Raw genomic sequence first — 27,373 nt, 5'->3', positions numbered from 1 at the left:
AGTTAAAATAAGCACTACTTTCTTTTTGTTCCTGGCATATAAATACAATCAGTGGAGGTCCCATTAAACATGAGTTGTGTTTCATGTGAAGAAAGAATTCAACTAAAAGTATACGCATTAACAAAAAAGAACAGAAAGAGTCTGAAGTTCTACTGAAGTTTCATGGACAGAGATCAGATCCCTGGCATGTTTAGACGGTTCCTTGTTTTTTCAAGTAAAAAGTAAAAGTTTCTTAAACTTGAAAATAAAAAAATATTGTTGTTCCAATTACAAGTTCTTCTCTGATCTCTGGAGTCTCCAGACCTGATAATGACTCCAACGTTGAAAAGTTCAAACTATTGTGTGTGAAAGTCTAAGTACTGCATTAAAGAAGAACTCGTGTCAGCTTGTCCGCCCCACACACTGTCATCTATGTTGAGTGTGCAGGTTTGGGAACTGTCAGGCTCATCCTAGGACACTATATGTGACCCTGGTCAGCGTTCGGAGAATGTATCATTACTTTTAAAACAATTTAGAAATGAATGCTGCATTTTTATAGGTTTATCACAATGATAGAAATGTATTAAGGCTGACGACTCACTCAGCCAACATACAAACCAAGAATTTAAATATGGGAAAATTCTGTCTGAAAATCGTTTTTGCACCAGAGTGCAGAAATCACTGCGGATGCAGGTTTACCCAGACATCCTCTGCTTTTTGTCTGTGTAGTAATTAATACAAATTTTTACTGGGTTAAATGACTTTCTCAGGTAGCCTGTCACTAGTGAGATTTATACATGCAAACCTCCAAACACAAGCATTCTCCTCTAACCAATAAACCACCACTGCTCAAATGTCATTGGATTAAATGTGTGTTGTTGTTTTTTTTTTTTAAAGACCTCAGGGTTGACTACTAAACTATAGTGCTATTTAGTGGCAGGGTATTTTTTCTAATCGATTTTGGCATTAATTCACCAACAATCCTCAATTATACATTGAGGATTTACATTCTCATGGTTATTGACCTGTTTACCAGAATTTATTCAGTGCTAAACTACCTATTTCTTAATGGAGAACTGTTTGTCGTCTCTCCGGATCAGCTGACATGGTGAGACATGAATTCAATTGACTCTCTAAAATTGTGCTGTCGTATCTGGTACCAAGACGTCAGCAGCAGTCCTTTAAGTAAAGGAAGTTAAAAGGCTTTCATGAGACCATGTGCATCAATACACAGTTCATATAGAAAGATTATTACCTTTTTTCGCTGACAGGAGCTACAGTTTTGGAGAAGTTGTGAATTAGTCGTCTTGCCCTATTCAAACACGCTAAACTCCTTACACTTGCGCATCTTTCCTATTTACAAACACATTAACTCAGCAAAATATTCTCTCAATAATGTACATCCCGATAAATAAACAGTCTGGAAAGCTGCAGGGTTTCCATGTAACTAAAATAAAGTGACAAGTCAGAATGTTTGCAAATTGTGTATAGTATCTCTTATTCATTGAGGTTGACTCAATGACAAGACTGAAAACTTCAGTGGATACTTCCCATAGGATCCGCTGAAGTTTGAAGAGTTTGACATGTGGCTTCAAAAACAGTCAAACAAGTCAGTTACATGTCCAGATACAAATTTCTGAACCTGTCAACAGATTTTGTCTTGAAAGATTGTCACCAAGAGCGTGCAGTGGCATATTTCTGTGCACAGAGCAAAGTCAGCTTCGATTTGCTGTGACGGGGGATGAAGTCTCTGTAAGCGACAGTCCGGTGGAGATGAAGGTTTGCGGAGAGCTCTGTGAAATTTCAGATGACATGGAGAGGCCGGGGCCTTGGACAGCCGAGAAATCCTCCTCAGGGATAAATCCTCCAGACTTGAGATCCTGTCCGCCGCTTGGCTAAGCTTTAAATTCTCCTGAGCGGACACTCCATTAGGTCTCAAATTTAAACACGAGAGCTCCTAATTTCGACAAAAAGAGGCGGCGTATTTTTGTTGCATATAAAAGCAGTGGGTTTTTTTAAATTTCATTTATTAGGTGAGTCACGTTCAAGATTATTTAACATCAAGTTCAAGAGGGACTCTGCTTCACTTCACGATAGATTTAGAAGTAAAAGTAAAAAGTATGATGTTATGATTGAGAGTTTATGTTCAGTATTAATCTTGATAAAGTTACTGATGTGTAAATGTGTACACAACATCAAATTTGTTTACATTGAACTTACTACGAATGCATATTTCTTTTTTTTTCTATTTAATGAGACAATGCTTTTTCTTAAGTGAGAACTACTTCAACCACATGTAATTTTCCATTTCTAATACAGGAATAAAGTAGAATATGTAATAATTTAATTGTAGTATAAACAGAAATGTTGAAATGTTATGAACGAAGCAAGATTTCTGTTTTTATTTACTTGCCTCTCTCTCAACTCCCCAAATTACCTCTTTCAGAATTTAACTTTTAAAACCTTTAAAAGATAATTTTCTTGATGGAAGTCTTATTGTGAGATGTAGAACCGAAAAATACGACTTCACCAATAATTTCTACTTAAACAGAAAGACAAACATATTTTTGAAGCCAGTAGTTGCTATGTTGTTAATATCTTTTATTTCTTTATAGTACCTCAGGCGTGCCCAATGACCTGTGTCGGAGACACACACACACACACACACACAAAACAAACACATTTTGTCATACAATACGACCTGGAGTCAAAACATGGTCTTATATAAGGTGCAAACTTGAGGAGGGGGGGGCAACTGAAACTATGATTTTACCCCTTAAGTGTTGGGTTGAGTCCTCTTGTTTTCTAAGATAATTCAAAAGCAAAAAAAAATTTTAACTGAAAAAGATTTTTTTTTAATTTCTTTTTATGCATTTGGCAAGGGCCATCAGTCAGGCCATCAGAGCTCAAACCAGACTTTGTTCCTCGTGTACGTCTAACGCTCACGCCGTGAAAGCTTGGTCCCACAACACGTAACGATTGTTGGTTGAAAGCTGGACTTGTGTTTGTTGAATTTTTTAAAATGTCATTTTTAATGGTTGCTTGAATCCACATGCAACAATAAACATATATCCAATTTGTTCTATCCACCCACCCACCCACCCATCCATCCATCCATCATCTTTCCCTGCAGCCTATCCCCATCACAGTGCCAACAGAAAGAGACAGCCAGCCCCCCCACCACACACACACACACACACCCACACACACACACACACACACACACACACACACACACACACACACACACACACACACCTAAGGGTAATTTGAAGTGTCACAGTCCATCACTGCTGAAAATACATTAATCTCTGTCAAATATCACAAGTTATCTGCCTTTCGTTGTTAATAGTGAACATGTAGACTCTCAAACATATGTCTTCAGTAAATCTGGGAGAACCTGCAGGTTTCGGAGAATTGTTGACGCTCATACTTTGCTGCAGTGAGCAAAGGTCAAGCTGAGTAAATATTAGAGAACAGTAAATCAGCAGCTCGCCACTTTCTGGGGCGTGTTATGTGGCAAACGAGGGAGTTCAGGGATTCTCTGAGATGCCAAGAGAAGCTCCTCAAGCGTGAGTTATTGTAGATAAATCCAAGCAATCATGATGCGCATGAAGAAAAAAAAAACGAATTGGATTCAGTATCGCCTGAAGAGTGTGGAAGACACTCTGAGCAGGTGGTGAAATATAATTACTTTAAGAAACGTGTCCCAATACACTGATATACAGAACTGTATGTTTCCTGTATCCGCCCCCCCTTTGGTCCCGGTGAATCCGTGCAGAATGCTTGTCAGCATTCTTGGTACGACTCCAGCTCTTTCTATGCTGCTTGTTCCCAAGGAAGCATTTTCCTACATACCGGATAATAAATGAGGTTGATTTTGCCCTGTGCCTTTTATCTGCTTCACGGTGAAAATACCAAAGGACTGCAGAATGTGACATCTCGGTCCCCAGGAGACTTTTATTTCCCCCAAATTCAAACTGTTTACATTGTTTCTTTTCTGTTTTTGTAATTCATCACATAGTAATTACTTTTGCCCCCACAGCGGGTGTGGTGTCACAGAAAATTATTCATGTATGTGCGCATGAGTGCATACGATACCCACATTTGAATTCTGTTTACATTACCATGCCTTCTACATCCCTTGGCTGAACTGAGGACTAATGGAGGTTGCTTTAATATTTATGAAGAGTGTCTCCAAGTGTATCCTTCGTGTCTTACAGAAACTACAGATATAGCACCAGACTGGGGAAAATAATATGTCCTAATAGACTCTCTCTCTCTTTCCCTCTCTCTCTCTTTCCCTCTCTCTCTCTGTCCTCTCTCACCCTTGTATTCACCATCTGTTTGTCCATATTGTGTGATCCTCTGTTTCTGGTCCCTGCGGCTCGCCACCAGACGCTACTTTTGGCCTCCTGCTCGGTGTGTTTGTGGTCTGCGGCCTGGCTCTGCTCGGCCTCCTTTCTTTCGTCTCCTGGAAGCTCTGCTGGGTGCCTTGGCGGACTAAGGCCCATTTCCACAGCCCGCCCCTCAGCCCGGCCTGTGGCCCGCAGATCTGCCCTCTCCAGCCACCTCCCCTGCTGCCCAGTCCCCAGCAGTCTCCCGTCACCATGGCGACAGAGAAGGTGAAGGACCCCATGGGCTCGGTGGGCTTCCTGGAGGCCGCGGTGAAGATAAGCCACACTTCTCCTGATATCCCCACCGATGTGCAGCTCTCCATGAGGGAGCACTTCCTGCGCCGCACACAACGCATGCAGAGGCAAACCACTGAGCCGGCTTCCTCCACTCGGTTAGTCACACGTGTGCGAAACCGACACGCGACTGTGCAAATCCATGCAACAGCGTGCAAAAGGGTTTCATGCAAGCATGCATGCAGAAAGAGAGAGCTCCATTAATCCAACATGACATGAACTGGGAATAACCTTAACACTGCATGTTCCCATAAGGGAACGCACCAAACGCCCCTCATATAGGTCTAATATAGCAAATTGGTTTCTACAGCTTCAATTATAATAAATATTGTGGATGTTGAACTCTGTCTGCACTCATTTTAGTAAAGATAATTATATGTGATTTGTTTTATTTTATTTGACTTAATTGTACCAAGTCAAAAAAAAACAAACGTATTGTTGCTTCACTGGGAAACTGTATGTTTTAATAATGACTCTGCCCATTATCTCCATATGTTTTGAAATCACATCCCTTCCATTATTAATCAAAGCAGCTAAAGTTCAGAGCCTTCAACGGGCTTTTTGCTGTTATTCAATTACCAAATCTAATGCAGTTTTACCTCGATTTGGATTTTATTCATGCTTCAACCATCTCAGATGCTTAAAAAGTGGAAGGTCAATCACTCCAAAGGGGTTGATAACAGGTTCAGTTAACTGAGATTAAAGCAAAACCAAATAAATGACTACAATGAAGTTGATTACTTTAATTTTTACAACACCTTGTTTGAAGGAGAAACATTGAGAAAAACAGTTTTAAATCAGCAAGCACAGGCAACAGTCAAGATTTGAGGGATGATAGAAGCAGCTTGGAATGAGGTTTCTCAACAGTCTAAACCTATAGCAGCTTAATTATATATATATATATATATATATATATATATATATATATATATATATATATATATATATATTTAAGCTTCATCAAATAGGAACAACTTACTCCGAATCTTAAATGTAAAAACTTAAAGCTTTGCCACCTAACTACTTTCAAACTCTAAGAAGAACCAATAATCCAGCACTGTGAGAAGAAAGTGGTGTGCTTCCATATTATGGGACTAACAGCTTGAAAAGTTATCATATGGTTCTACTGTTAAAAAATTCGTGTTTTAGATTTTCCTGAAATCCAGTGAAGACAAAACCAATACGGAAGAAATAGAATTATTCCTGTTTGTTAACTGATCAGGTCATATAGAAGAGGGATGGGTAACTGATTATTGTGTCGAATTAGGGATCCGACTAATCTATGTAAGGTTTTTACACATTTAATGTCAGGCACATATTAATCATCAGATTAACAATGATTTGTTTGCTTATTTTTTCAAATGCCAGCACAAGACAAAGGACATGCATTGTTTCTTGACTGTATTATTCGATGAAGTGAAGTTTCTAAGTTACTTTCATGCAATCAATCAGCCTTTGTCGTCCCTATTTCTGTGAGGTTTTCTTGGGATTCTTGCAGTTTGAAACCTTTGTTCATTCTCATTGTGGCTCCAATCCAAACCGTTCCCCACTAATCTGTCTTCGTTGTTGCCTCTTCTGTCTCTGCAGGCACAATTCATTTAAAAGACACCTGCCCCGGCAGATGCAGGTGAGCAGTCTGGACCTGGGAAACGATTACATGGTGGACAAAGATGAAAAGCCCACCAGCATCGGTCGCATCCAGCCAGAGCTCTACCAACAGAAGACCCTGGATTCAGAGGACTCATCCAAGAACGGCAGCAACAAAAACTGTGGCAGAATTAACTTCTCTCTCAAGTACGACTACGAGAACGAGGCGCTCCTCGTCAACATCCTCAAAGCGGTGGACCTACCCGCCAAGGACTTATGCGGCACTTCTGACCCTTACGTGAAGATTTACCTGCTGCCCGACCGCAAGAAATTCCAGACCCGCGTCCACCGGAAGACGCTCAATCCCATCTTCAGCGAGAGCTTCCAGTTCCCTGTGCCTTACGAGGAGCTGCCCGCCAGGAAGCTCCACATGAGCGTGTTTGACTTTGACCGATTCTCACGGCACGACATGATCGGGGAGGTGGTGCTCGAGAACTTGTTCGAGACGTCGGACCTTTCGAGGGAGACAAACATATGGAGGGACATCCAGTACGCCACCAGTGTAAGAATCTTTGGCTTTTTCCCGTATTCGCTCCATAAGATTCTCCAGTTTCAATTTATTTGTAGTAGATATCAAGCTTTTTATAGTTTGTGCCACCTGAGAAAATGTTGAACTGGTGAAGTCTGATCCAGTCACTGAGATTTTACATAGAAAAATAAGTAGCCTATGTTTTTATTCCTAAAGTCTGTAGCTTTTTCGTCCCTTCATGTCAACTGCTGTCCGTCGCAAAGATCGGTAACCGCACCTGGCAGCTCACCACGCCATCCTTAACTCTCACGTTTGTACCTGTAATCAGGAATTTCATAGTCGCCAGTTAACTGCAAAGTAGTTTTTGGCCTCGTTGAAGGAAACTTCCTGTGGAGAACCTCGTGTACAGGGAGAACAAGCGATCTTGGACCCAAATCAGAGATACGCTGGCTGTGATGCAAGAGTGCTAAACACTACAGCAGTGTGGTCCTTGGTTATCACGTACTTCATGAAAAACAAAAACAAACATTTGCGTGACTGTTAGCCCAATACGCTAAGTCGTGCAGTGGTTGGGCTTCTCCGCACTTGACTACAAACTGTGTGTTTGTGTGGTTGTCTGTCTCTGAGTCTTCTCTGTGATGAACTGCTGACCTCCTGTCAATCATATTCCGCCTGGATCGTCTCCAGCAAATTGTGAGTCTGGTCCGGGTAAAGTGCTGTAGAAGACAGACGCTGCCTGTGAGAACTCAGCAGACTTTAAATGAAGGGTGATATTTTACATTATAGTGCTGATTTTAATGGTTTAATTATTTATCACTGCATATTGGAAACACTTTTCAGCTCTGTGCATATTTGGCCTTCCTGCCGGATGCTTGATCGTATTTCTGGCGTGTCAGTAACTGTATCCGGCTTTCTGCAGCTTGAGCAGTTCCATTTTTCGATTTCCTTAACAGCTCCTGTCAAAATGTTACAAACCAGTGAGCTTATTTAGAAATTACTGGCACTGTATTTTATGTGTTGTAGCTAAATCTGGTGCGGGGCTGTGATACAGGACTTAAGTTTGCACATAATGCAACATAATGCCTGATTTTTCAAGCCATCTGCGGCTCCAGATTTATTCAGCATTTTAACATTGTTCAGGAAATGGTGCCGTAGTCTTCCTTGGAAATCACAATGGACAAAACTCAATGAGCAAGCAATGTCATTGAGCTTTTCTGATTGGTTCAGTGGAAGTTGGTGTGTTAGCAGCTCTTTAAAACGGGTGCGGCGCCAAGATTATTAAAAGAACACACAGCTCACGTTCTCTTATTAAAATGGACACACGCTGAGTATTATATGGGTATTTTATGTGCGGATTCCAGTTTATTTTGACTAAACGGCCTCTTCACGTTGCTGCTGCGAGTGCTGCAATTAGTGCTTGCCGTTACTTTCAGACATTGAAATTGCTGTTAAGGAGGTTATTGGCACGCAGCATGCCGACATATTGATGTGAGGTTTATTCAAATGAAGGAACTGTTTTGTTGGTATTTGTTGTTTAAAATAGTTTTTAATACAAAAAAAAAGATCCAACGATGTTTTATTACGATACCACTGGGGCCTTCATTCAGGCCCAAAGCTGCTGTCTTTCCCAAAAATCTCCTTCAGAGTGATGATTTTTAGCTTAGCTTAGTTTAGTTCTTTTTTTCAACTAAATTTCCCATCTTTTTAACTTGGAGTCAAACATTTTTTTAAGGGAAAATCCATTCTAAAAAAAAAAACTGAAAAGTTAGCATGGCTAAAAAAAACAAGCTGAAAATTTGTTTAAAAAAATTACTTTTAAAGTAATAAAACAAGGGTGCAGCAACTAAAATACCCCCCATAATTAAAAAGAGTGAAAGAAAAAAGTATTTTTTTTAAAAAGAAACAGCTGAAAAATGTCATGAATTGTGGTTGGGAAACGTTATAACCGAAGATGATGATAATAATAATAATAATATATTTCATTTCAAGATGCCTTTCTCGGCACTCAAGGACACCATTCAATCAGCGTTAAAACCTCTCGTTATTGATCCAAATTGTTTTTCAATTCCACATTCATTTTGTTTTGGTAGAAAATGGTGAAACCATCGTGGAATTAAATTACATTTTTTTCTTGAGACCTAAAGCTTGGCAGTGTGTGGAGGACAGTGACTGGGGGCTACAATGGCTATAAATTACACTAACTTGCAGAGAGCTCCGTGCAGGACCCTGGAATCGCCTGAACGAAACCAAATCAGTCATTGCTAATGTCATCAGTTAGACCCGCGCTGTGCCAAGACACCGGCCATTAGACCCGCCTATGCTGCTCCACACAAACACTAACGACCTGGCCAGGCTTCTCAGTCGCAGTTACCTGAAAAAACAATCTCCTGTTCTCACGCCAAATGGCCGGACAATGCCAATTTATTGAAGTCACCAGTCCCAGAGATGTACAAAGGGTGTCTTTGAGTCAATTAGATTTCTTGCAGCAGAACTGCTGGGTTGTGTTTAACCTAGTTTTTGGTTCCTATGTGCTCCATCGAGATCAGAGGCGTTGAATCCTTCCAAACAGGTCCACAGTCCGGCGTGCGTTTGACTCCATTCTGCTCCAACACCTTTAACTGTGATAAGTGGCTCATTAGCAGGATTTCTGCACAGCGTAGTGATGACTTTTTAATTGAATTCAGGTGGGTTGGAGCAGGAAGGCTGTGGAAAAACAGGCAGGACAGATTTCCGCCAGGACCAGAACTAGTAACCTCTGATCCAAACACACACTCATCAGCTCCTTAATGAGCTACATTTGTACCGTCTAATGCAGTCATGTCCAATCCTGGTCGGAGGACTGCTGCTCTGCATGTTTTAAACAACCAGGCTGAAACCCACTTAAGTCAAATCAATGACAAAGCTCTGCTGAGACAAAGATGAGGAGTCAATCTATAAGATCAGGTATGCTGGAGGAGGAAGACCTTTTATAGGCCTTTCAAGATCACGACTGGAAATCGCTGATCTAATATGATACAGCTCCACAATATATTCTGCATTTGCAAATCTAATAATGTTGATGAGAGAGGTTGTAATTTCATTTCATGTTTCTAGTTTGTAGTGATGTTAAGCTGGACTGGACTAAAACATTACACACACCTCTCATCATCTTGACTTCCTCGCAAACATGAAAATAAAAGTTGAATTACCACTTGTTTTAAATCTAAAATGAAACTGAACATCAATGTCTTTGCAAAGAGGGAATTGATGTCTGTAATTATGTTGTGGCATCATCAGTACATTTACATACAGACTAGCTGCACATGTGACGTGTGAACCCCTTATTTCAAGGAGACGCCTTATACTTTAACATATAACGTTCTAAAACATAAGATCGTCACAAAAGCAGCATAATGCAAAGTAGATTATTTAGTATTAATTCTATTAAATGACAAACATTTACAACCTATTGGGGCTGCACGGTGGAGCAGTGGGTTCAAGGCTGGGTTTGCATGTTTTCCCTGTGCTCCCTCAGTCAAAAGACAAACAACTGAAGCTTAATAATCGCCCGTATAGAAGTGTGCCAACCATTGGTAGCTGGTAGCAGCTCCAGCAACCCGAAGTTGGATAAAGTGGTACAGAAGATGAATGATTTTAGTAAAAATAGATATAATGCAGAGAAAATATAACAAAGGTTGCATACACTTGTCTTGAGAGTCTTACAAGCGTTTGTCAATCAATGTGTTGAGCAACTAGGCTACATATCTTTTTTCTTTTCTTTTTTTTTTTTTAATACAAGAAGTCTGACATTCAACCAAGTTCCCTACTTTGTGAATAGAACTCTAAAATGTTTTGGTCTGGTCTGCTGATGAATTAGCTTTATTCCTTTATTCATTGAAATGCCACATGCCAGTGAGTTATCGAAAGAAACTTAAGCACTTTAAAGTTTGTATCAAACACCCTTAAATGTCATTTCCACATGATAAGATATTGTGAAAAGAATCATTCTGACCAAAATCATATATATCAGCAGCCTTTTAGATATAAGAGTCTCTAAATTGGAAATATATCTCACTACGTCCCTGTAAAAGATCAACTGGTCGCTATACCACACTTCTGCTAAAATAAACTATCATTTTCAGAAGAAGTCCTTGGCAGAAGTTTTAAAACTTGCACTATTATTCTATATGTATTAAACTTTGCTCACAGAGTTTTTTCCACCAATAGTTTATTTGCTATATAGTCAAGCTGTTTTGTCAATGCAAGGGAGCAAACCGTACCAGCTGCAGCAATTATTTTAATACATTAATACTTTATTCGTGTAATAAAGAATGACCATAAAAGTACAAGTATTGCTTTGAAACAAACAGTAAGGCATGCAGATGTTAACAGATGCATGGATGGATGGATATTCTTCAACTCCTTCAATCCAGCAGTCCACCTTGTTTTCTTTCCAAGAACTTGTTGAACTTCCACGGTGAGTCTCCAATAATCTCTACATTATTGCTCGCTGGGCAGAAAGCAAGGCCGTCTTCTCCTTGGCACACAAACAGAATCGAACCAGCAAATGATTTTATGACAAAGTCCCTCGCTCGCACTAAATTCTGGATTGGCAGCATAAAATAAAAAAAAGACACAGATGGTGGAGAGCTTAACAGGAAACCAAAGAACAAACATGTAATGTGTGCTTGTGAATCACTGTGCAGCTTAATGAGAAATAAAAACAACAAAATTAAATATTAAGCGATATTAAGTCAACACTGCTCCTCAGGTCAGTGATCTATATTGATATGTAACATCAAACTACAAGTATTACTCTGATCAGAGGCATGAAGGACAGAAGGTGGTTAATAACTTCAGACTAATTCGTCCAGATAAGCTGCCCGGGGAAGGTTTTACTTTCTCATCTGAGTTTATGCATCAGCTGTGTCTGTGACTGAAAATCTAATTCTTCTTAATCCTTCATCAATGAAGCAATGCCGTTTTAATTACTGTTATTTTTCTTTGTCCCAAAATTTTGGCAAAGATGCTTTTCGTTGCCTTATTTTACCATTTCTTCTACTGGAGGCATCCAAACCCTCCTACTCCTTGTTGAGAAACTTTTTCCAAACAAAAAACAAACACATTATTATCAGATGTATGAAAATGCTTTGTAATGAAGACACAAGCGAGAGACCATAAATAAATAACCTGCACATATGAAACTATTTCAGGTGTATTAAAAACCTAATTTGTTGGATTGTGAGGTCTGTCACTCTCTACAATGGCCTCAGGTACTGATGAGTTTCTCACTGGTTTTCTGTCCCTGAGTTTGGACTGTCAGGTGTATATTGTGTTCATCCATTATCATTGCATTATTACATTCAGCTGAAGTTTTGAAACTTTGGACTTGATGTATTCCAGTAGCCAAATCTGAACATGAGAATGCCAGCTCATGAAATACAGGGCCCAACAACGGTGAAACCTCAACCCTGATTTAACCATGACACTGAGATGAATCACATATAAGAAGTAAATCAATGGAATCAGTATCTCATACACATTTACACTGTGAAACATTTCTGAGCAACATATGCTTGTAATGATGAGCAATCGGTGTCCTGTTGAGCGCTAATTAGGAAACACTTATCATGGGTCTGTCATTTCACAGCATCCACCCCAGACATCAAGGAAACAACTGAGCGAAAAATACTGTATAAGAACGCTCCGCCTTTCTCCCCGCAACGATCTCCTTCCTTCAAGGAATGTGATTGGAGACCCTCGTGGTGCTTTAAAACTGGCCACGTCCAGGGATGTGTTGAAGTCTGCTTCCCACTCATTACAAGGGGGAGTTTTAGGTCAAACAGGACTCCACTATCCAATGGAGAACTAACTTCAAGGCAAAACAGTGTGAATACAGGACACACAAATGAAGAATGACTCTTATAATCAGTTTTGATCATTTCTTAATAGAAATGTGTAAATGTACTCAATTATAAAATGGAATACTTAAAACTTTTATGTACTTATTGTAAAACCACACTTTGGGACTCACTGAACTGAAGCCTCACGACGAATGGCCCCAAACGTAATATTGTGCCACAGGGTGAAGTTGGCCGTGTCTGACTGGGATGAGTTTCTGCTAGTAAATTGATTTACAATCCACAATGTGATATTCCGTGTCGAAAAACTTTTGGGTTTCTTTGCGATTGTAGTCGTTTTCGTCGAGAAGGTGCAAATCTGCTCAACCTTTAATAGTGACGGTGAGAGGAGTTTATCGTCTCTCACTTTCATTTGCAGACTTTATTGTAAGCTATACCAATTCGTGTTGTACCCATTCGTAGGTCTTGCAATCTACTCTCGCTTCACTCTTTTTCCCCTTACAGCTTTACCTCAGCTTTAACCTCCTCGTGTTGCGTGGGTATTTTTTTTCTATTTTAAGCCAAATTCAGGTTTTTTTTGCTGTAATGCTCCATTATGGTTGATCAATTCCTCCATCAGCATGTTCAACTTCATCATATCACATTTCATTTGCACTTGTGGGGGGCTCAGCGCTTCATCCAATCACTCCGTGGTGAACGCAAGAAATTAATTTGTTGTAACGCTCTGATATGTTTGATGATTTAATCTACCAACACATCCAAGGCATCACATTTGATTTTGTGCTTGTCGGGGCTCATCGCTTCATCCGATCACCCCTCGGAGAACACAAGCAAATGAACAGGGTTTCCAGCAGAACATATAAAGAGGACCTATTACCCTCACTTCAACGCTCCTCTTCACATTTGATCAACATTTTTATTGTGACCTGCAGCTTTTAGCTGTTTTCTCACTTTTCCTTTATCGATATCCTATACTTTCACAGACGCAGCGCTGGATGCATTTCGCCCTCCACGACGTGGCTACTGAACCCTATATTGTCAAAGTGTGGCCACACACACAAACACACACATACAAAAAAAAAAAAAAAGATTAATGCAGCACAGATGACACTGACCGGCACAGAAACAGCTTGTGTTTCTACAAGGACAATCAAAGTGTCACTTCGTGCTTTTACAACACTTCACATTTCTGCTGCGCTCTCACATTGCGGCTGAACCTTCGCACCCTTCCGACGAAATCCCTCGCTTCCAGCGCAGAGAAAGCCAAATGGCAGCGGCGTGTGCGAGGAGACGTTAAGACCGCGGCACTCGAGACACGCATGTTGGGATTTGCCAATCAGCCGGGTTCTCACCGCGCTCACTGAGGGTGATTAGGGGTCTGTGAGACCTTAATGCTCTTTATAAAACGGGGCTAAGAACTCACCCGGGGCAGATAACGGGGCACTCATTCCAGGCCAGGCTATTAGCTCAGCAGGCAGTCACTCAGAGCTGCTCTGGGGATGAGTAAGAAATGAAATTTTTAGGGACTATACAGGTTGTGGAAAGTGTCTCTCTGGAGAGCAAGTGTAAATGATTTAATACAACCTGACGTGAAGAATCTCAGCGGTGCAAAACTTTAAAAGAAACTTCATTAACTGAATACAATGAGACTGGTACTGTCTCTATTCTGTTTTGGTCATTTAGGCGATGATGCTCATTTGTTTACAAAACCAAATAACTTTATTCTGATGCAATTCTTTACAGTAATGTGATGAGACGAAGAATTATGGAAAAATCACTGTTGGGCAAAGGCTTCCGAGGAGCTGATTTTGGATTTTTGCCCTCATTTTATAATCGTTCCAACTGAAGAGCCTCAAGGACTTTCAGTGAAACTCTACAGTTCCTTCTCTGTATTTAAAGATGCTGGCAGTGAACCACTCTGCTCCCCTGCCAACACATCAAATCTGGCCATCGGGGGACAAACCGAAAGCTACGGACATCTTTCTGTGTCAGTCAAATTTATATCCTATTACTCGGGCTGACCGAGTCACATCTTATATCCAATCTAATGAAAAATGAGATCTCACAGAGGAGGAGTAAGGAAATGGGCACTGCCAACCTGCACAAATTGAAATAATCAAAGGTTATAGAGTGGTAACACCGACTTCCAGCTGTCCATGATCGTTGTGTCCAGGTCTCGAATGACAAACAGTCGCACCTCAAAAAAAACAAGCAGTTTTATGCAAGAAGTAAATAAATAAAAATGAATAAATGTAAAAGTAAAAAAATAAATAAATTAAACAGTCTTAAATCATTAAAACATGTATTTACTAAACGGCAGCCTCTGGCACTTTCATTAAGAGAGGGCCAATTCACACTTTGATATTCAAAGCTTCAAAATGTAGTGGACACGCTCCCTTGTGACTGGCCGCCGCTCGCTTTCGAGTTAAATGTTGACTTTTCAACATTAATGGGTTGTTTTGCAAGATAATTCGTCTTTGAAAGAAACACAAACCGAATATTCAGGAAACTGTCTATGTGTTAAGTAAATAAGAAATGAGTCCATAACTTTAAAATGTCATTTAATCTGATTTAGTGGAGCTTCATTATAAAATCAATATTATCAGATACATTGTGTTTAATTTCTCCCAATCCCAATTGAAGAGTCAATTTTCCATATTTGTTTGGAATCACTTTAAAAAATTAAAAAATAAAACCTCAGAACTAATGAAATCCAGGAAAACAGGGTTTACATCACTAGTTGTGATTATGTGGAGCATTTGTAATCTGATTAAACACTGATTCAAACTGTCATTCGGTGTCCATTTAACCGGGACAATCTGACGTCTTTCTTCAGTGTTCATGTACAAAGAAAAAAAAAAAAAAAAAACACTGGACAGATTTCCATCAAACCGAGAAGAAAATAAACATATACACACAATAACAACATCTGTTTGGCATTCTGAACTGGATCAGAATATGTTGCCATCAACCAGATGTTTGCGTTTATATTTAACACGTTTGCGTCACGCCTCAACTGCCATTCGTGTGTCTCTCTATGTTTGTTTTTTTTTCATAAGATGAGCCGATGTTATAAACCACTGGAGCCTGAGCAGCTGCCAGTCACAGACATCAGTCAAACCGATTTGAGCAAAGAAATGCGATAAACAGTAAATATGACTAAAACTTATTTTTCCACCAGATGTGCAGTTTCAGAAGTGCAATCAATATACATTAAAGAGTCCTGCTGAATCATGAATCTTCACCTTGGTACTAATTCGTTGGTTCAGTTCATATCCGTTCAGGTGGACCTGGATTTCGGTTTGGTTGGGTTGTCAGTTCTTGACTTTAGCCTGTGAATCAAACTGTCAAAATATTCATTTTTAACCTTTATTACTGTTGCCGTTTATCTGAAACAGTTAGCTGTTACATACCCATCATGCAGTTCTTTTTTTTTTTAAAGATGGTATTGTAGATATGGTTCTAGTTCGACTTTGGTCATGAGCTGGTCTTGTCTCACAATGCAGAAATGGTCTTTTTTTAAGTATTTCAACATTTCCTCTCACTGCACCTGGTCTCAAAAGAATGTTGCATTGTGATTAGGATGCAGCCCTTTTCGAGATAGAAATGCAAAAGGAAAACCCGCACTGGTCGGCAGGTTTTCCCTTGAATACACATTATAGACACTGGAATGCATCTTCATGTCTGACGTCTGGCCTTTTGAAGTATTTGCATTTTAGCTTCTTCAGCAACTTAGACTTTAAATTCTGGATGCTTTTCTCTCTTTTGTTTCATTTTATCCTTTGAAGCAGTAGAACTTATTTTACACATTATTCAAGCAGTTTCAGACATTTTAGTCATCTTTGCTGCTAAAACTATTTTAGCTGCTTCAACAGTTCTGACTGTTTTCAACTCCTTTTCCTTTTTAGCTTTTCTTGCAGTCGAAGCCATTTCAGATTCCTTTTAGCTGTTTCCCTGTTTTTAGTCATTTTCATTTGAGCGATTTTTTTTATCCATTTGTTAAGTTTTGCTGTCAAAGCCATCTGCAACTTTTACTCTTTTGGACACGTTGGCTGTTTCTCGTTAATACCCATTGTCTTGGTTTTAGCTATTCAAGCATTATCATTTAAAAAATGTTTTTTGCTCATATATAAGTTTCCTTTGAGAATGATTCTGGTGTGCATATAAGGTGACAGTTATATAGACAAAATGTTGCTTAACAAATAAGTGTGTGAAAGCTTCGGGGAGCCACTGTACCAGGACATTGTACATTTTTCAAAGTTTTAGCAGAAGCAGAAAGGCACAGCGGGAAACTCAATAATCCATTAGATATTCCCTCCCTGCTGTAGCGGTCACAAAGAGCCGACTACAAACAAAGTATCGGCACTGATCCCAGAAAGAGACCTTCAGGAAGCGACCCGACACTGACTGCGCATCACTTGCGATCGAAGCGGCGCTTCTGAATGCAAATGTGAAGCTGAAAGAGGTTCTTCTGTGTGTTTGTCTTCCGACAGGAGAGCGTCGACCTTGGGGAGATCATGTTCTCGCTGTGCTACCTGCCCACCGCAGGCAGACTCACACTCACTGTCATCAAGTGCAGGAACCTCAAGGCCATGGACATCACGGGCTACTCGGGTGCGTTGTGTCATGTGTGATTCACACATGGCGGCTCTGACTCGCCTCCTCGAAGAGCGTGTCCGACGAAGTGAACAAACGCTGCAACCGCAGCATTCTGTCGACTTCAGCAGTTATTAATACTCAGAAATTGCAATATTAAGACTTTGTCAGCAAACAGTTGCAGGCGATCGGTTTATCTTTATTGCACAATGCTGAAATTACTGAACAAATGTGAGTGTACACAGTGTACACAGAGCTTTAAATCTTGGGTTTTAGGTGTGACTCTGAGCAAATTCCAAGACATTTCCCCCATTGTTAATGTGACTCATAATTCCAATTTCTTCGGGGCTTCGGCTCCCCGCTAACACTTCAATCTGCATCATAAACCTCTGTCTATTGAGCTGTGCCTGCGAGCATACGGGCTGGTTTGTTGTTTATAGATTAAGTGGCGCTTACATCAGACGAATACATGGCATAATGAATCATACAAGGCGATTTATCTCTGATAGACGAAGGCAGAAATCAGTATTTATCCGGAAGCTTCACTCAGTCATGCCTTTAAGCGGCTATCTGCGGCCCCGCCATTGGTTTTCTTTACACAAGGCATCGACTCATCTACTTTTATGAACATTACTGGTGCCAGGTCCTCCAGGGTGGCTTTCATGCTTAAGTAGTAACCAAAAACACACACATACACACACACACTCCCCTTGATGACTCAAGACACTGTTGGTTTCATCTTTGAAGATGTTCTGGCAGTCGAAAGGGAACACTGGCGCTCTGTGTTATATAAAAGGCCTGATCCTCATGATAATTACGTCCCAAACACGGTGAGTAATTCTAACGACATGGTCCCGGTCCTTGTTCTTCCGATCAGATCCCTACGTCAAAGTGTCGCTCATCTGTGACGGGAGGCGTTTGAAAAAGAAGAAGACGAGCATTAAAAAGAACACCCTGAATCCCACCTACAACGAGGCCATCATCTTCGACATCCCCCCGGACAGCATGGACCACGTCTCCCTGCACATCTCTGTCATGGACTACGATTTGTGAGTACGCGCAAATGTTGTGAAGCAAATAAGAAACATCGACATACCAGCTTTATTAGTTAAATACAGTACTTCTCTTTTTTAAAATTTTAAAACAAAGCTAAATTGTGAGCCAGCTTGGAAACACGTTCACCTAAATTTAGGTGACACGAGTTCATGCTGAGTCAGCAGCTTTTCAATAGCTCAGGTAAAAATATCTGCTCATTTCTGACAGAAACTATTGTGACTAGTATCACATGATAAAATGTAGTATTGCTGAAATAATTAAAGTTCATTAAATCTCAGTGCCATATTTGTTCCATTTCACACTTTAATAGAGCCGCAGGTTGTATTGAATAGAAGAGCTTTTGTCGGCGAGAGGTTTTGATCAACTGATTTCTGCAATGTTGTCATTTTCATTGGCGCCAGTAGTTACTTTTACCAATTTAAGTGATACATTCGTTAAAATAAGAAGAACAACAAGAAAATTCCCATTTGCCACATTTTCTTTCAATATCTAAGCAGGCGAGGACAACTCCTTAACAAGTCTGAGTTGAAATATCAAGTTTCAATCCTTTATCACAGCGAATCAAGTGTTATTAACAAACAAACCAATGGCGGCATACTTAAAGCCAGATGCAAACAATGTCAGACTTCTACCCGGCCGGATAGCGTGTCGTCCTCTCTGCGCCAACTCGAGGCTTCGAGAGACTCACAACGAGAATCCAGCATTAAAGATGATAAAATACAGACGTCAGAGGAGCATCCTTCCACTCATATGGCCCCTCCACTGTCACCTGTTATATGGCATCATAGTTACTGTATATGGCATCATAGGTATGTGGTGCTACTGAGCACAAACAGATATTAACAAAAAACTATCTATTGTGTAAAATTGTAAAACCAACCAGTATTATATTCTAATAGCTTTCGAATCCATGTATACATTGACTGATATGCGCATGAGTTGAAACATGAGTTCATGCCGAGCAAGCAAAAAAAGAAATTATTTTTACTCATGACAGGAAATATAGTTTCTTAAGGAAGAATTTTACAAATCAAGTAGAAATAGACACAATCAGATAAAAGCCCATTTAGGGCAGCACAGTACTTTTCAGTTTAGATCACACCAAAAATACCCGGTATAAAAAGATCGAATAACTTTTTCCACAGTTCGAAGGCAAGCGTCTTAAAGTTTCTGGTAACTCTATATTTCCCATAGGAGTATATTTCTGCAATGGGTGATTATCTCTCCGTTGGCACTCTATAATGAAGTAGAATATCCATCCTCTGTCATGCCTTTCACTCGATGTCTGCTGGAAATGGCTCCATCTCTCTGTAACCCTACTCTGCACGGCTGAATTAAAGTAAATTAAATTTTAAAGATCAGTCATATCATTCTTGTAAATGTGCCATCAGAGTCTTTAGAGGAGGGCTACTCGATTTGTACAAGTCAGTCTATAGAGAGGAGAGCTTCAGGATGGCTCACTGCACCGCAATCTCAGCCCCTGCACTGCTACACATTCACAAATTGTCCCATCCTCGCCCACAGGAGCAGAGTAGCGTGAAGCTCAGAGAGCTGTGGGCCAGGCAGGACCTGCTCGCCATCACTAAGTATCTATTGTTCCAGAACAATTACACTCTGTCTAATTTTCCAGAATTGATTTTCAGCCTCAAGCTGTAAGGCCACCGCATGGAGGCATCCAGAGACACTGCCCGGTGTTATGTAGAGTTCTGTCTGACTGCTGAGCGTAGCCCCCTCATCAAGTATATGTACCAGGGCAGGTACAGTCAAAAATACTGGATTTTAATGTCGAGTGATTAACTCAAACAGGACTAAATAAAGTGTGTGAATCTTCCTTGGACCTGAAAGTGTCAGTAATTGGTAACAAATGAGGGGAAGGATTTGTCAGCAGGCATTTGCATCCTGGTGTTATTCAGCCAGAAGTGTTACATTAACCTAATTTTTGCAAATCCTCACAGAAGGCCAGCTAAATTAAATGCGATTTTTATACTTTTATTGCACAAAGTCCTGGGAGGAGTTGATGCTCATAGGTAAATGTCCAACCCACAATGTGATGTACTCATATTTGCTTGCATTTGAAAAGGAGGTGCAAACCTGCATAGCCTTTAGCGGAGAGGCTGCGGTTTTTGAGAAGCATTTTCTCAGCTTCCCCTTCACGACTTTTATTTGTGGACTTTGATGAACCTATGCAACTTATTCTCATTAAGTCTGACAGCCATTAAATTAAGATAATATGTAGTTTAATATTTCACGACAACACGTATTTTTTGATGTTTGGTTTTGGCGTTTCAATGAAAAACAGTTGACGACACAAATCCTGGTGACTCCAAATTACCTGCCAAAAAATGCAAGACCTTCTGATTGTCTTCAAAATAATCAATGTACAAAAGATGTAAAGAAGCCATAATCAATAGCTGGTGTCGTTTGCAGATGTTAAGATAACATAGTTCTGGTGTTTTGGATTCTTTTTTGCATACTTGATATTCCTTCCTGACTCTAGGTTTCCATGAGTGATGTTGATCTAGTTGTAGTTCCAGTTCTGGTTCCATGTTCTTCTGTACAGTACTGTGTTTCCCCTCATGTCATGGCTTCGCTATCATGTCCTTCTCCAAGCTCCCTCACTGTGTTATATTACCTTTGATTGTTGCCAGCGGTGCCTCATTGTCCACTTACTGTGTGTGTATATGTGCAATTCCAGTCTTCACCACTGTCCTCTCCCCTGTTTGCTTTTTGAACCACACCTGTTCCCAGTCTGTTCTTCCACATGTCATTGTGAAGAAATTCCCGGATACAAAGGTGTCATGTCATGTTAAGATCTCTTGATGAGATCCTTAGTCAGAGAAAAAGAGATTTATTCGATGGAAAAACCACATTCCTGAACTATACTCCCCAAGAACACAATGGACTGCAGCATGATTCCTGTGTTTATACAGTATGTGAGCCTATAAAAAGAAAGAGGCAGAGCGGAGGCAGTGCAGCCAGCTGACAGAATGAGAGTGTACATGTTAAAGGTCAGACTGTTTTTTTTTAACTATGTCAAAAGGAACAGCTCGTTCCAGGAGTAGAAGCCAAACCCCTTGTGTTCTCTGCTCAGTCGGAGGATTAAATCAGGTTGTGCAAATAATCCAGGCATTATGAGGAGTCATTGTTAACAAAACAGAGATCAGCTTTGAAACACTTTTTCAAAGCGAGTCAGTTCAAGTGTCGCAGAGACAATCGGCTGCAGACTCAGCGGATCATCGAGAGGACGTCGGCGCTCAGATTCACGTCTTCTTTGATTACAGAATGGCCTTCTTGCAATTATAGGCAATGTGATGTACGAGATGTCATGTTGGGTTAAATAAGACGTGCTCATATAAATGTGTGTGTATGTGTGTGTGTGTCCACAGGGTAGGTCATAATGAGATCATTGGTGTGATGAGGCTTGGATGCAACGCGGAGGGGCTTGGCAGGGACCACTGGAACGAAATGCTGGCTTATCCGCGAAAGCCTATTGCACACTGGCACCCCCTGCTGGAGTCCAAGAAATCTGAGAAGGAGGTAAATATTTTGGGAAGGATCATCCTGTGTGTTTGTACCGTCTCGAAAAATCGAGAGCGCCGATAGTAACTCTCAGCCGACTTAAACAGAACAGCTCTCGGGACGATGTTGAGTTTCACACTGTGGAAACCACAGCCGTTGTCCAACCCAAACAAATATGGGGTTAAAAAGTCAGTAGCATGCTGGTTTTATGAACCCGCTTGAAATGATTCATAAACCTTTGGTGGGATTGTAAATCTCTAGAGAAAAAGATGTTTCGCAAATAAAATCTAGAAATGTCTTGAGATGACCATGTTGCTAACAGTTTTAATCTGTCCTGTAGTGCAGACGTGTCTCAACTATGATCAGCTTCGAGCCACTCTTTGATTTTAATTGACCCACTTGGCTGACTTGTACCTGTGAGTTTAAACATGTGGCAAACCTTCACTGGGGCTCGGGGTTAGGGTTTTTTTTTTTTTTTTAAAACAAGACATACTTTGATACTACTGAGTAATATGAAGGAGAACTTGTTTGTACTGACCACTCACTGTTTTCTTTGAACATGCCCAGCTCCTCGAAGGAAAACAGACTGTAAGTAACATCGGCATTAGTTTATATCCGCGGTGGCTGGATTAGCACAAGCAGCCCTGACTAAACATGAGCTTCCTGTTAGAAGCTCTGTCTGCTACATGTTTGTTGTCCATTTCAGCGTTTTGTCTCATCGTCACGGGGCTCATCCATCACTTAATTGATGTGAACTTAAGAAGTGAATCAGTCATCGGACTAATCAGCTCCTGTGTCTCAGCAGCAATACAGTGATACAGCCGTGCGTGCATTATAAAGACATTGTCAAAGCAGTTTCTTTTCTGAGAAACTGATTACTTTGATTTCCAGTAACTAGAAAATTTACTTCAAAAAAGACGTGTTAATTGTAAACAAACACAGATTTACAGGATCCCATACGTCACTGGTCAGCAATTTCTTAGTACATTATTATGAGACGTCCACTTTGGGAATGAGTCACTTACTATTTGCAGTAACTAGAAATTTCTATTTTAAGTACGGGCAACTATTATCATGTAGACATGTTCAATAATTTGCAGAGTCTTACTTTTGCAGGTCGTAAAAAGTTGATTGCACCATTTGATCCCAGATTTTCCATGGGTATGTTACAGGAAGCTCTGCCACAGAAGTTACTGCAAAGTCAGAGAGTATTATCACAAGATGTTAAAAAAAATAGGACTATTTTGAAGATACAATGATCACAAATTGAAGTGTTGGGCCTTTTTTTTCCAATATAATTTGGAGCAAATATGTAATATTGTTTTTGTGTGGGATTACCTACCATAATTATTCAATAGGCTCTGTGTGAAAGCAGCAGGTCTCTCCCTGCAAGACCCTGCTTTTAACCAGATATTCTACCGCAGCAGCGCGCGCCCTATAAATCACCGCTTTGTGTTTGTGTGTCCTGCAGTGGAAGGCGAGGACAGCCAGCTTTGACAGCCAGGGCTCCTGCCCCTCACCCCGGCCCCCTGCTAGCCCCTGAGCTGAGCCACCTGTGACCCGGCAGCCCAGAAGGGGGTTTCCTCCCTCCTGTTGATCCACTTCCTGTCTGTCTGATTGGAGGGGAAACACAACCCCACTGTCTCTTCCTCTCCCTCTGTCATCGTCCTTCCCTCCCTCTCGTCCCGGAGCACTCCCAAGAACTGATCCAGGACCGCTGTCAGTCAGTGTAGTTGTGTGAAGCGCAGTCTTTTTGGGTTCAAAATTTAAGATTTAAAATGTGGGTGTGGTGATGACCCAATGTCGGCTTTTGCTGTCCTCAGAAAAGATGGGCCGGACTTCCAGTCTGCAGACGTTTATTACCGAGCAGTGCGAGCTGAGGCGAACTGATCTCCTCGAAGCAGAGAAGATTTGCAGTGCTGAGACTCTTTGATGGAGGAACTCAGTCGGAAACCGTTCCCTGAAAGCAGCAGAAGGTCTCACAGAGCGACGCCGAGGATGAAGAGAGTGTCTCAAAAGAGGATCTGAAGCAATTTCGAGTCTCTGCAGCTCGCTGGCGTTGAATTTTACAGTGCCGCATTTGCATAAGCGCAACGCTGAACTGTAGCATTTTGGATATGAGCTGTGAAAGCGCTCCATCATTTGTTAACATTTGTGACGCTCCAGCTGAGTTTACTGTACTTCCAGTTTCATTAACGACGTAAGCAATTATCCGATCGAGCTTATTGAAGAGAGGCTCTACCGGGCTCGAGCGAATTTATTCTCAACTTGACAAATTGCAGTTTTTGCGTGTCTTCACGAGCAGCCACTTCACGTAGCAAAGTAAAGACGACCGCAGGACTATGGGGATTCTCAAGAGGGCAGTGTAGTTTTTTAATCTGTCATTGAAAGAATTCAATGTTTTGAGTTGATGAAAAGAAACCAGATGAATTACATATCCCCAAACGGCAAAAACGTCGTCAGATCTGACAGAAACTTCTCATAGATTGAGCTGTGAATGCTGTAAACAAGGAAACGGCGAGCACACTTTACGCACCCTTACCTCTATCTGTGCTTGATGTTTCCGTTTGAGCATCCTCGCCGTCTCTTCCGAGTGAAAACTCACACAAATACTCACGTTTTCCTTCCAGAAAAAAACTCTCTTCAGAAGCACTACGTCTCCTCCTCCCTTTTGTTTTTCGTTTGACTTCAGTGGACGTGTCAAGGTTCATGTAGAAGTCCACTGGTTACTGTATGTGTATTTTCTCTTTATCCCAAATTAAAAACTCAAAAAGATATAACAATAAGAGTAGAACTTGAAATATATAAATATTTTGATCTTATGTAGCCTCGTCGGTTGTGATGATCAAGAAAATTACAGATAAAAAGGTGGCGTTATTCCTCATTTAGAGACATGCAACCTTCTCTGTGTTTATCCTCTCACTAATTATACTGTTGTCACCGTGTACAGGGATGATGTGTACTTTCATTTTTCCACCCAGATGCTTGATCAGCAACCAGTCGTAAATATTTGAATATGATGACTAAGAGAAAAGTACTGTGTGGGATTTCTTTCATGGATCGCTGCAGAGTTGGGTACAAAGGTTTGGTAAAAAAAAAAAAATGCACAAAAATCCCAGTTATGGCCTTGATCACTGACCTGCTATACGTTTTGGTTCATGTTACACAGTTGCTTTTAATGTAAAGCTCCTTTTCTTTTCTTTTTGTTTAAGCTTATTGTGTAAATCTAAAAACTGATTTCTGATCGTTGACATGCACAGGGGGAGAAAATGACAGATGTCTTTAAATATTAAAGTATGGAAATGTAAATTAAGTTAAAAAAAATATGGCTGAATAAAAACTCTTAGTCCCAGAAGTTAATATATTGGATTTCAATCGAGTGGATATATCAATTCACTTTGTATTTCATTTTGCAAAATTTGAATAAAATTCAAGAAATTGTTGTCATCATTAATATCAGCGTTACTTTCTCAAAGAAAGATGTATTATTTTAGCTTGAAAGCTAACTTTAAAGTGGAAAATGAGAAAACAGTTTGATTCAATGAAGCATTCAATGGTATCTTGCAAGTCATTTTTACTTCATTTACTTTATTTGATTTTAATAATACTTTTTGGGATTTTCTACCCCGGATTTCTTTCTCTTTAGTTGTTTCTACATGACAAAGCCTCTATTAAGAAAAATGTTGTCATTTCTGGGTTTTGCTTTGCTTCCCTGCAGATTTTCTGACTCCTCCATCCTGTAACAGGAGGTTTCTTTGCAGTAATAAAAAAATACAGACAGCATCGGTACACTTAGGCTACATTGCAAATGCTGATACACGGCAGGAAAGCTTCCAGAAAACATGCACAGAGTGTATTCAGTAGGGTACAGATCATTTATTTCTGAGATATAGTAAATAATTATTCTATAGCATCTCAACAGAAGCAACTTTTAATCTGATTTAGCTGCTGTCAACCGGCCCAGACTTCTCTGGACGGGTAACAGTAGACTTCAGGTACCGGACGTCTGCACAATGAACACGCTATCTATCACGACGTTTGTGAAAATGTCATTGATGAATCGAGGCCAGACATGAAGTCAGGACCAGACACAGTCGGGTCTGTTTTAGTCATTTCCTTCTGGGATCGCCAGAGTGAGCAGTTCAGTGCCTGGGTGTGTGTTTTTGTTAGAAAAAAAAAAAAAAAGAGGCTGCTGGGTGGACAGGTCAGCGTCTACAGAGCAGTGGTATTTCTCTAATTGGCACTTGCTAGAGCGAGAATGAGTCAGTGCATTAATGTTCATGCTTGACGTAACTCATCATAGCATCAACACGCTTCTCACATACACGTCGTTTTAATGGTGAATTTCCTCTGTAGCCTCTTACGCAATGATTTGTACTATCTTATTTAAGTGTGCAATTTGAATCAAGTGGTTGAATAATAATTCTTCTTGTTATTATTATGTAGTTTATGTTCATTCCTTTATGAAAACATGTGCTTTATGATGGTCATATATTCTAATGACAGTGTGGTGTGTGTGTTTTCATAGTTGATGAAACCTGTTGAATCAATTGCCTCTGTTTATGGACTATTTCACGACCTTCTGGCTTTGCCTCATATTGTAATGTTTCTTGATATGATCTTGTTTCCCTTCCAACTGTTCCAATAGCACTGAATTTCCAATTTTTTTATTGAGCATTTTGTATTTGTAAAGAAAGAAAGAAAGAAAAAAAGAAAGAAAGAAAAAAAGAATAGAAACCTCTATTACTGCTTCCTTTTAGATTCTAGATAATTACCGAAACTCAAACTCGGAGTGACCCAGTGTGTAATAAAGTAAATGGCTCACAGTATTTCCACCAGGAATTGTCGTTATTTTGTTTCTATGAGTGAAAAGAATCTGGAAAATAAAAGGCCTGTTGTCTTCTCTACCATGGAGCGTGGTGTGTTATCCTTTCTGTGACATGATTTATTTTTTTCTTTCCTTTGATTAAAGACTTATGCTAAATTGGCTCCAGTTTTTTCGGAAGGCACACCAGATAATGACAACACACAGCCTGTGGCTTAACAAGCAGGGACGGCCGCAAAGAAAGAAAATGAGATTGAGTTTAGAATGAAATGGTCAAATTGAAATGGTATCGTCTTGTTTGTCATGTTGTGTTTTAGTGCACACAAGCACGGGAAAAGGAAGGGGAATTAATACATCTTGCCTCCGAGGCTCCGAGTCTAGTTTATTCCTTCAAAAAGTGTGATATTATGTGTGCTCTGTGATGAATTTAGCATATATGAAGCTGTGAAGTGACGAAAAAGCTCAGACGGTCATATTTTGCATGAATGAACTAAATTTATTCATATATTCTATGTGTAGTCCACATTACATTCAGAAATCTCAGAGTGCTCTGATACACCAATAGGAATGCTAAAATCAAAATGACATACATAAATAATAATTTGATATAATAATATAAAACAATTTAATTATATAAAAAAGTAATTATATAAAAAATATATGATAATATATTAAATTTAATGATCACATTCAAAACTATAAAACAGAAATGTTTTGCGTCCTTTATGAAAGACTCAGAAGCCACTGAACA

The 27,373-nt window shown here is 40.1% G+C and overlaps 1 protein-coding gene across 3 annotated transcripts in view; it reads left to right on the top strand.

Annotated features, from left to right (window-relative positions):
- The window catches only part of syt6a (synaptotagmin VIa), an 85,749-nt gene extending 60,500 nt beyond the window's left edge, over positions 1-25,249 (top strand). The window contains exons 2-8 of one of the 3 annotated variants that reach the window (XM_080469181.1): positions 4,378-4,768; positions 6,258-6,819; positions 17,120-17,240; positions 18,100-18,271; positions 21,665-21,815; positions 22,365-22,385; positions 23,269-24,887. In XM_080469181.1, coding sequence (XP_080325307.1) covers positions 4,378-4,768; positions 6,258-6,819; positions 17,120-17,240; positions 18,100-18,271; positions 21,665-21,815; positions 22,365-22,385; positions 23,269-23,340 — 1,490 coding nt within the window. In that variant the 3' untranslated portion in view covers positions 23,341-24,887. Of the gene's footprint in view, positions 1-4,377; positions 4,769-6,257; positions 6,820-17,119; positions 17,241-18,099; positions 18,272-21,664; positions 21,816-22,364; positions 22,386-23,268 lie in introns of all 3 variants that reach the window. The other 2 variants (XM_080469183.1, XM_080469182.1) reach the window with 2 other exon arrangements.
- The last annotated feature ends 2,124 nt before the right edge of the window (positions 25,250-27,373 follow it).

Source organism: Lipophrys pholis, assembly GCF_963383615.2.
Source record: "Lipophrys pholis genome assembly, chromosome: 8".
Lineage (NCBI taxonomy): Eukaryota > Metazoa > Chordata > Actinopteri > Blenniiformes > Blenniidae > Lipophrys > Lipophrys pholis.
Note: the sequence above shows the minus strand (reverse complement) of the source record. Positions and strands in the feature narration are given on the sequence as shown.